The sequence below is a fragment of the Rissa tridactyla genome, chromosome 7, assembly GCF_028500815.1.
Source record: "Rissa tridactyla isolate bRisTri1 chromosome 7, bRisTri1.patW.cur.20221130, whole genome shotgun sequence".
NCBI classification, from domain to species: Eukaryota; Metazoa; Chordata; class Aves; order Charadriiformes; family Laridae; genus Rissa; species Rissa tridactyla.
This window is the reverse complement of record NC_071472.1, coordinates 43,804,962-43,815,691: the sequence shown is the minus strand read 5'-3', so window position 1 is coordinate 43,815,691 and position 10,730 is coordinate 43,804,962. Positions and strand designations below refer to the sequence as shown.

Genomic DNA, 10,730 nt, shown 5'->3' with positions numbered 1-10,730 from the left:
GCTGCTCTTTGTCTCAGGAGCAATATCAGAAATCAATGCAATGTCAAAGAGCGGGACAGGTCTTCCCCACAGCATGCAGCGGAGGTGGCCTCCCTGTCCCCACACTGGCCTGGAAGGGGCTTCAAGGAGTAGCTGGGCCAGCAGCTAAGTGGCTTTGGGGCACTGAGCCGTGCTGGGCTCTGGGAGCGCTGGCTGGCCATAAGGATCACAGGGGCTTTAACATGGTTTGAAAGTACTAACACCGTTTATGAAGTATGAGATACAAAAAGCATTAATAGCAGTGATGAACACTAGTGTCTGTCCCCCCCCAGGTTTAGTGCAGGTGAGGTTTCCCCCTCCCGACATCTCTCTGCTTTGGGAGACTGTGACAACCCCATGGGGATGCCGATGCTCCACGTCCCAGCACCACGCTGCGGGGTGATGGTGACTCCCCAGCTCACAGGATCCCATCGCATCGCTCTCCCACGTTCTGGGCTCAGCTTGTTACCGCTGCTCTCCAGCTCACAGGATCCCATCGCATCGCTCTCCCACTTTCTGGGCTCAGTCGTCCCCGCAGAGCTGAGCCTGAAACCACTTTTGCAACCCCCCCAGTTCCCTCAGCCGGGGATTATACATGGTGCAGCAGAAGGTCCCTCCTTGTGTCTCTGCGCAGCGAAATGATGTGTTGGCTTGGTACTATTTTTAGGTGGGTTTTATGATTTCTGCGGTCGGTGACGACGAAAAGCCCAGGGATAACCAAGCTTTAACCACAGGCGGGCGCAGAGAGGGGGGCAATCTGCTCCCAGGGTCGTCGCCTCCCCCAGCACCGGGGCTGTGCCCGGGCACCAGGGCGGGGGGGCTGCAGGTCGCAACCCCGTGGCCGCGGGCGGCGGCGGGGCCGGGCAGGTGCCGGGGCGGGGCGGAGCGGGCGGAAGGCGGCGGCGCGGCCCCTCCTCCCGGGCGGGGCGGCGGCGGCCGGGAGTCCCCGAGCGCTGCCGGAGCCTCGCGGGCCGCTCAGCTCCCCTCCGAGCCCGGCCCAGCTCCCCCCGAGCCCGGCCCCCGCCGGCTAGCGGTGCGGGGATGGGCGCGGGGCTGTGAGGGCGGCGTGAGCCGTGGCCATGGGGAACATCTCCTCCAACATCTCCGCCTTCCAGTCCCTGCACATCGTCATGCTGGGCCTGGACTCGGCGGGCAAGACGACGGTGCTTTACCGGCTGAAGTTCAACGAGTTCGTCAACACCGTGCCCACCATCGGTTTCAACACAGAGAAGATCCGGCTGAGCAACGGGACGGCTAAGGGCATCAGCTGCCACTTCTGGGACGTGGGCGGTCAGGAGAAGCTGCGCCCGCTCTGGAAGTCCTACAGCCGCTGCACCGATGGCATCATCTACGTGGTGGACTCAGTGGACGTGGACCGGCTGGAGGAGGCCAAAACGGAGCTGCACAAGGTGACCAAGTTCGCCGAGAACCAGGGCACCCCGCTGCTGGTCATCGCCAACAAGCAGGACCTGCCCAAGTCCCTGCCGGTGGCCGAGATCGAGAAGCAGCTGGCCCTCCACGAGCTGACCCCTTCCACCACCTACCACATCCAGCCCGCCTGCGCCATCATCGGCGAGGGGCTCACGGAGGGCATGGACAAGCTCTACGAGATGATCCTGAAGCGGAGGAAGTCCCTCAAGCAGAAGAAGAAGCGGTAGAAGCCCCGCAAGAGGCGGGGAGGGATGGGGAAGCAGACAAAGGAACCGAGGGGGGAGAGAGAACCAAAGCGATCCTTTTTGGTTTTAATTGTTATCATTATTTTTTTTCCTCTTTTTTTATTTTTTTTTCTTTCCCCTCCCCTCTTTCCAAATGAAAAGACAATAGCGGTGATAACAAAGCCGCTCCTGCCAGCCAAGCCCACATCCCGTCTGCAGGCGAGAGCCGGGATCTCCCTTCTTCCACCACCCCCTTTCCGTGTTCCCAAGGGCCGGATACGGACCACTCCCCCCCGGACCCCTGGCCCGCGACCACCGAGCTTTTGTGTGCCGGGGTGGGTGGGCAAACAGGGCAGGACCCTGTTGAAGTGCATTCGGGAGAAGCCCAGCGTGCTTCTGGATCTTTAACGTGTGTGGTTTTGGGTGGGTGGGTGGTCTATCGAGGATGCGGCGAGGAGGGATGAATGCTGGGGGGGGTGGGATGGGGGGGTGGATGCGAAGGCAGCGCCTGGGCTCAGCAAGGTCAGCAGTGGTGGGAGGGGAGGCTTCCAGCTGCGCCCCCATGCCTGCCCGCATCTCTTCCCCCATCTTTCTCGGTGGGAAGGGGTGTCGGAAGCCGGAGCGGGGGGAGGAGGTTGGACCAGCACAAAATGTCTGGGGGTGGTGTGGGTGATGGGTAAGGGGACAAACACACCACACACGCACACCCCCGGCTGGTGTTTTAGGGCGCAGATGGGTGCAGAGCAAGGACAGTCAGACTCCAGGCTGGGGGGGGGGTGTGGGTCGTAAGGCTGCGGCAGCGGGGGGTGCTTAGTAGCTGCTGAGTGGTGCTGAGCTTTAAGCTGTTTGCTTAAAAGAAAAGGGGGAGGGGGGAAATAGAAGGAAAAAAAAAAAAAGGCAATGTTTTGGGGTGAACGCTGGTGGAAGCATTGGGGAGCGGGGGGTGTCCAGGAGTCTCCCCTTGTCAAAGGCTTAGTTGTGTCATCTTCTGAAGCAAAGCGTCCAGCAGGTCTTTATTGTGCTCCGAGGGGGTAATTTGTTCCAGCTGGGGAGGGCGGAGGGGTTGGTGTTCAAACTAGGGGTTACTTAATAAAAACAAACAAAAAGCAAGGTTTGTGGTACCGGTCACCCTGCCGCTCCGCAGTCGGTGCGAGAGGTCAGGGCAGCGCTTAGCGAAGGTGGGGTTTGGGGGGTGGGGGGGGGCGTCATGGCAGGGACAGACCTGAGATGGCCAGAGCTTGCGAAAATCTCTGCTGAAAACGGACTCGGCAGCGCCGGGAAAATGGCAGGGTGTAAAGAGACACGGGGGGGGGGGGGGCGGGGGGAGATAACACTGGGTGGGTGTTAGTTTTTTATAGAGATTTAAACCCAATTCAAAGCAGAGAGCCCCTCGCTGCCAGCAGTAGCCGGGTGGGGGTTGCCTCTTCGTGCTGCGCGCCCAGGGCAGGGTCAGGCCACGCCGAGTCCTTCTACGGGGAGACATTTTGGTAAATGGATGGGGCTGAGGTCCTGGGGACCAAAAGCCATTTGCTGTCTGTGTTTTTTGTCCCGGGACCCATCTCTCCAGAGGAGAAAACCAGGGTCCCGGCTTTCCACGCTGCCTGCGGAGCAGAAGCAGGCAGCCCTCGGGGGTGTGAGGGGGGGAGCAAAGAGCTTGAATTTTGAGCCACGCAGTTTGGCGGGTGTTTCTGGTGATTTTACACCAGCCTTCCCATTTGAAAACCCCTTCCCAGAGCAGCCAAGCAGAAACCACCAAGCAGACAAAAGAAAAATGCCCTTCGGGTTTCAGGGAGTTGATTCTCCCCTTGCAGCAATGAGCGTGGCACCTTCCAAATAGCTTTTTTTTTTCTTTTTTTTTCTTTTTTTTTTCTTTTTTTTTGTGTTAGGAAACAAATGTTGCAGCCAAGTAGTATTTCTCTTCTTGCGGGATTTGTGTTCCCGACGAAAGTCGCGACTTGTGCACTGAGTGAGTGGGCTGGTCCCATCAGTTCAGGTGGCTCCTTTCCTGCTTCCTTGGGTTTTCTTTGCAAAAAAGAAAAAATAAAATATTTATTTTTGATGCCACAGAAGCCATGTGCATTAACACTTTTTTTTGGAGAGCGACCCATTTTAGAGGCGAAATACAAAGCTATGGTTTTTTTCCCCCTCAAAAAGCGATCAGGTTTTAAAAATGACATGCGCGGGCTGTTAGTTGTGGATTTTGCCTCCTTGCTGTCAAGACATAGGTCTTGGCTTTAGCAAACACTGGCGTGGAAAGCGTGGTGGCGTGCATTTACGGAGCTTGGTCATTCCTGGGAGTTTGTTACACCCGGCTCAGCCGAGCATCCCCTAGGAGAAAGGGCTGGTTTTCAGAGGCACGCTTGAGCGTGCGCCGAACCAGCGGTTGCCCACTTTGAAGGTTCAGCTCAGCCAGGTGGGACGCTGCGGCAGTGCCGCCCCCGCCAACTCCACTTGCTGCAATAATTAAAAGAGACTTTTCCGATTAGTAGCTAAATGGCTTCCGTGGTATTTCTGTAACATTTCCCAAGGGTATGCTGATTATTACTTTTTTTTTTTTTCCTGGATGAAGATGTGCATCGCCTGCGGTGGGCTAGAAGAAGAGGTGCCTCGGCAGAACAGCGGTTAAGGGAAACTGTCTGGGTTGTTGCTCTGAAAACGAGCTGGACTTTACTGCAAGGTTGTGCGTCTTCTCTAAATATGTTTGAATGGCCTTTTTTTCTTTTAGCAGACGTCACGACGTCTCATTTCCCCAGGTACCTTTATAGTGTTCCCATCAGTGTTGGAAATCCTGCTGCCCGTGTCTTACCCTTGCCATTGTCCATTAGTCTCTGTTCCTCCCGTCGTTTCTTCTTTTTTTTTTTTTAAAAGATGCAGACATAATGCTGTGAACTGAAATAAATTATTTATACAATGAAAGGGCCTGATATAAAAAAAAAAAGTGTTCTTCTGCTTATTTCTCAGTATCAATGCTGCGTTTTACAGTTTGTTCTCGTTGTGTGTTATGAAGGAGGTTGCTCCAGCCTCCCCAAGGAGAGGAGACGTGGGGATGGAGCAGTGACCTGCGTGGGATCACTCTGTACCTGGTGGCACACCGGCATGGGTCTGTCACACGGCAACTTTCTGCAGCGCATCCCTCTAGGATGTGGGGAAAACGTTGATAATTTTGCAGTTAATGAAATATGAGATCTTTTGCAGGTCAGTTAATTTCTCTGCGTCTTGGCTGCTGTTTGTGAAAAGGGAGAACGTTGCAGTGGGGGTATTTTCTTCCTTCGGTTCTTTTTGTTTTAAGTCTATATGAAGGAGGCCATCACCCCATGTGAGAAGTGAGCAAGAAAGTCCTGGTTTTGCTCAGTGTGGCTTTTTTTTTTTTTTTCTTTCTTTTTCTTTCTTTCCCCAACGCGTGGCCTCAGGCAAGCTGTTTGGGTGGCAGAGAGCCAGGTCTGCAGGGGTTACAGCACCAGGCGGGCAGTTGAGAGCAGGATGCTGCAGAGCTGGAGGCTGCCTCTGCTCCTGGGTGGCTGCTGCCACAGGAAGCACAGGGTGACATTTCGGAGAGGAGAGCTTGCGCTGGGTGGTAAATGACTTCTTTTTTTTTTTTTTTTTTTTCCTTTCTTTTTAAAACGATGACACGGCAGCCGGAGAGGAAATGATGAGCCCAGTTGGTGAAAGCAGGGCTTGTGAGCGCTTAATCCTGCTCGAGGTTTGCACTGGGATCGTCTCTGCTTCCCTGGTGGCTCTTCTGGTTGCCAGGGTGCCCAGTTCCCCGGGTGAGAGGACATGCTGTCTGCTTTGGAAGATCAGGGCCGTGGGGCTCTGAAGGGTTGCGGGACCTGGAAATGAACCCAAAGGCTTACCCAGTGGTGCAGTTACTGAGCTCCCATCACGGGTGCTGGTGCGCACCCAGAAATCACTTGGAGCAGAGTTGACCAGTGGTTGGTCTGTGGTGTTCAAGGATCAAGTTGCTGAGTGCTCAGCTGCCACGCGACTGCACAGGCAGCCTCTGAAGGGTGCAGTTCCCCACTGGCTCCTTCCTTGCACAGAGCATCAACCGCGGGTTTCCATCTCTGCAATGCCAGTGGCATGGTGGGCAGCAAGGTCTGGTCTGGCACTCCTGAAGATGCTTCTGACCATTGCTTCCCTTTGCGCCTCCGGCCCCGTTTTCCAGGCAGTGTGTGGGACATCATATGTTCCTTCTGGCCTGTGTTTCATGGATCTGGAAGCCCAAAAGCGGATACTGCAATGCCTGCACCCTCCTTAGCATGAAGGGACTCATCCTCACTCATGCCACCTGGCAGGAGCCAATTTATGGGGGGGTTTCTGCTGGCATGGAGTCATGCACACTGGTGGTGTGTCCCTGTACAGGCTCATCTGTGCCCAAGGGAGCCCGGACTTGCATCCCTTGGGCACACAGGGTGACCTGCTGTGTCCCACGTGGAGCTGGGGTGGGCTTTCCTCCTTCTGGTTTCATGGGGAGAATCATCCCCGTCCCTGCAGTGGAGGAAGAGAAACAGACAGAAGGGTTTGGGCTGTAGCTTTTGAAAAGCTGTGACTTTGTGTGTGTGTGACGGTGCCACTGGATCTGTCCCCCCCAGCCCTGTGATGGGGTGGGGGGGGCCGAGCTGGGATGTCTCAGTTTATCTTACTGTGAAAGCCACTGGCTTGCAGGAAGGGGAGTTGTGTCTTCTTGCAAGCAAATCTCCTTGTGCCTCAAGCTGCAAGGACGGACATCCTCCTTCGAGCCACACAGCCTCTCCTCCTGGCTGGAGAGTGCTTTTGTCAGCAGGGGTTTTTTTGTGTGTTCAGGCCAGTTGTCATGAAAACATTGCACAAGGACCTTGCTGACCTCGCAGTGCCCTGAAGCAGTGTGCTGGCTGGGATTTATGCTGCCGTAACATCTCCCCGAGCAGGCGGTGCAGTGAAACAGTGAGCGATGCTGGAGCCATGGTCCCCAGCCTGATTTCTGGGGACCCTTATGGCGCCCAGGCCACCACGCAGTGCCCAAGGATGCTGCCCCTGCATGGCACCTGTCAGGAGAAAAACCAGTGAGGCAGCAGTTGGACTGTCAGCTGCATCAGATCTCCACAAGCATGGGCTAGGAGCAGGTGAGAAGGACCTGCAACCTTTCTGATGGCAGAAAAGGCAAGAAGAGAATGAACCAGGGCTGGGGTCCAGCTGGGAGAAGTAGGAGATGGCGTTGGGACAGAAATAAGCAGAGATGAACTACCAACATGTCTTCCACCGCTTCTCTGCAGGTCCCTGACGTACCCTCTCTGAAGGCCACCAAGGGAGGACTGCTGAGCGATCTCCACTTGCTCTTACGGACAAGGGTGCTTCAAACACCCCTCCGACGGCTTGGCATGTCCAAAATTTTCATTCACATAGTTTCATGACATCTCTTTTAACCCCAGAGCCCTGCAGCCCTTCCTCTGCAAGTTCTCCCTCTGCTTTGTCTCTTGGTGTCTCAGCTCCACAGGCCCTTCTGCCTCTCTTTCCCCGGTTTGCCTCGTTAAGCTAAATCCCTCTGCTTTATTTCAAATGGGATTTGCCTCCCAAGCAAGTATCTTTAAAGGGATCATCTTCGTTAATGTAATTCATAGGGTTCAACCCTTGAAGCATAGTGTAATGCAAAGAGAGCTGTTTCTTTGCACAGCACAAGGTGCCTCCAGTCAAAGTTTGGGCGGGGTGAGAATGACCATCTCTTTAAAATGGACTAGAAACTATTACAAGAAGAGGAAAAAAAAAATCCCACACTGATTCAAACTTGGACCACATTTGCTTTGTCTTCGTACAGTCAGCTCCATCCTCGTGTTTCTTCAGTGTGAATTACCCCAAATGACATGTACTTTTTGTCTGAGCAGCAAAAGGCCACTGCAGTGGGTCAAGTCTGCAGGACATTAGGCACTTTACACATGTATCATGCAAAAAAAAAACCCGTAGTGCTTGCCTAGTAGAGTAAAATTGAGACATTTCATCACAAGCATATTCTTATTTAGGATAGTTCATGGTGACTAGGGAATATGGAGAGGCTCAGCCTGGGAGTATTTGCTCTAATAAACCATTCTGTTTATTTCAGCTTAGCTTGTGTTTGCTTCCCTCGGATATTCAAGTGAGATTTAAGGGAGGAGAGCTTATGAAGAAGAGCAACTCTCCAGCAACCACATTAAAATACTGGTGCAAGGTGAGATATGAAGCCTATAAATCCCCTAGGTGCTCACGCTGGAGCTACGTTCAGATGACAGGTGACCAGAAATAATCTCATGTGCCTAATGACCCCCTCATCCTCCCTCCGTGACAGCCTTGGCTAATGATGTCTTCTGGCTTGCAAAAATGCGGCAGCAGGAGGAGGGTAGTTTGTGAGAGGGGCTGCTGAGCCCATGGCCGCTGGGGGAGAGGGACGACAGCCCGCTCGCAGACACTGGGGAATGGGAGGCAAAGATCATCCCGCCCACACACTGTATTATTATTATTATTTATTATTTTTATTACTTTAGCCCAGTGGTACCTGAATTTTGCAGCTGGAGTGGGCTACTGTCAGCTTACAAAATTCCTCTTGATCCCAGGTGCTGGGGCTGGAGCATTCCCAAAAGTTCGTGTCCAGGGAGACAGGCGTACCTGATGATCCTGATCCCACCTGGTGTTGCTTTCGAGTTTGTATTTCACTGCCACAAAGCTGGGTCTCAACGCAGTTTTTCAGGATCTGCCACCGGTTCCTGCCTAACCCTGGTCACATCACTTTAGATGCCCCCGGGCTTCTTTTCCACAGGTGTAGAAGAAGGTTGCCAGCATTTTTCTTACTCCCAAAGCTAAAAAAAAAGAAAATGGTGGTGCTGTTGTGACACTCAGATCCCTATACTAAAGAGGCTAAATGTGCAGGAAAGAGGGGAGATTTAGATTAGATCTCAGGAAGAAATTCTTTACTGTGAGGGTGGTGAGCCCCTGGCCCAGGCTGCCCAGAGAAGCTGTGGCTGCCCCATCCCTGGAGGGGTTCAGGGCCAGGTTGGACGGGGCTTTGAGCAACCTGGTCTGGTGGGAGGTGTCCCTGCCCAGGGCAGGGAGGTGGAAGTAGGTGATCTGTAAGGTCCCTTCCAACCCGAACCATTTTGTGATTATGTGGTGGGGAAAGGGGTTGAATGGTCCTTGGGTTGGAGGAGATTGCTGCAGGTCCAGGTACAGGCAGAGGAGCTACATCAGCGCTGAGTGCCTGGGTTCAGCATCCAGCTGAACTTCATTTTATGAGCCATGTCTCTCTGAAACCCGTCAGCCACATCCTCCAAGTTATGGCTGCAAGAGGGAAGTTAATAACCTGTTTTAAATCCCCAACCCATACTTGTGGGCTCCCCTGCAGCTACAGGGAGGGTAATGAAGTCCTGCAGGCAGAGGGGGTGGCACGGAGGCTCCCATCACTGCCACAGCACCGTGCCAGCGGTGGCCAGGCCATATGTCCAGGGCTGGAGGCAGCCCAGGACACTACAGATCCACCCATGCAGAGGTGAAAGACCAGCGTGGCAAGGGGAAATGGGAACACGGGTCAATTGTTGTGCTGGTTAATGTTTAAATAGCCCTCAGAAAGCCCCTTCCCTTGCTGCTTGCGCTCTCTAACAAGGGGGCCCTTTCAACTCTTTGGCAACTTCCCTGTCCTTTGGCTTCTGCTGCTCCTTTAAAACGTCCACAGGCAGGAGGGAGAATGGCAATGTTGCAGCTTTCCAATGGTTTCTTGCCCAGCGCATCCTCCCAGGATGGACCACGCTCTTTCCCAGCCAGCCTGAGAGACCTCCTGGTTACTTCAGAAGGTGGGATGTATGAGAGCTGGTTGGTGCCAAGATGACAATGATTTGTGGGGGGAAAAAGGAAGAAAATAACAACCCACCACCCACATACCACTCTTGGAGGGTGCACGCGGTTGTTCCCTATCCAACCTAGCTAGTGACAGCCACATCTCCAGAAGAAATATCCCATGCATGGCCAAGGGTGGCCATGGCATCTGGTGGTCCCAGAGAGGTGGGGGGACCCTGCTGATGTCTCTCCAGAACCCTCAGCCCAGCTCTGGGACCTGCTGCATTTCTTCTAGGACTTCCAGCAGCTCTGGAGCATCACAAACTGGGAAAGGAGCAAGGATGGTTTAAGCTCATCCCCTGCCAGTTTTGCCTGCAGCTTCTGGCACCGAACACAGCCATTTTCCCACCCATCCCAGCCTCTTCCAAGGTGCTGCCCAATGGTGTGATGAGTTGTCCATCATCAGCTGCAAAACCTCATGCAGGACAAATAACCCATCTGGGCCCCCTTCTGCCTCCCGCTCCCTCCCGCCCGCATAAAACTCGATTAGAGTTTTGGGGGGGGAGGGGGGTGTTTGAACTGTTTATTAAACCCCAGCATAAGCGTTTCTTTTCAGCCTGGCTGCTCTGTGACCCTGGTAACTGCCAGAGTGTAATGGGTGAAAACCAAAGCGTGATTGCAGGCGAGGAAGTCCTGGTGTGACAGTGTGTTTGAAGAGAGCAGCAGAGCATGAGGAGGCCATAAACCCCTCGGGAGGTCACTGAAGAGGCTGGGTTTGGGAAAAGCGATCCCTGCTGGAGTTTTATCACGGTGGCCAGAGGATTTATAACCTCTGAGGATGCTCTGAGCTGAGCAGAGCTTGCACTGGGTCATTTTAAGCTAAAAATTGGCTTAGCCATGGAGGAAGGAGAGCCTGGGAGAAGAGGGCTTGGGGTCCATGGGCGATGTTCTCATCCCCTACCTCCTCCCCACACCAGCCTTGCTGCAGGGCTGGAGCCCAGGTGCCTCTGGAGACAGCAAATGCACAGGCAGATGCAGGCTGCTGCTCCCCACTCCTGTTCATGGGTTCCTAACACCAAGGCTCGATGTTTATCTTGCTGTTGCCCATGGGAGACTTGGGGGCCCAATGCGCCTTTATTTTTAGCTAGATTACAGAGAGTGACGCAGAAAAATGGGAGGGAGAAGGGGGGGCTGTGTCTGCTGAGACCGGGGAAGTATTCAAGTTCCTTATCTGTAATTACTTGCAAAGAAGTCCTGGGTATATTTTTATATATATCTATATAT

General features: G+C 53.9%; 1 protein-coding gene across 1 annotated transcript; it reads left to right on the top strand.

Moving 5' to 3' along the window:
• Positions 1-970: 970 nt before the first annotated feature.
• Positions 971-4,588, top strand: ARL4C (ADP ribosylation factor like GTPase 4C). The gene is made up of 2 exons (XM_054210190.1): positions 971-2,008; positions 4,243-4,588. Exon 1 carries the CDS (start codon positions 1,098-1,100, stop codon positions 1,674-1,676), a length of 579 nt encoding a protein of 192 aa, XP_054066165.1. The 5' UTR covers positions 971-1,097; the 3' UTR covers positions 1,677-2,008; positions 4,243-4,588.
• Positions 4,589-10,730: the final 6,142 nt, after the last annotated feature.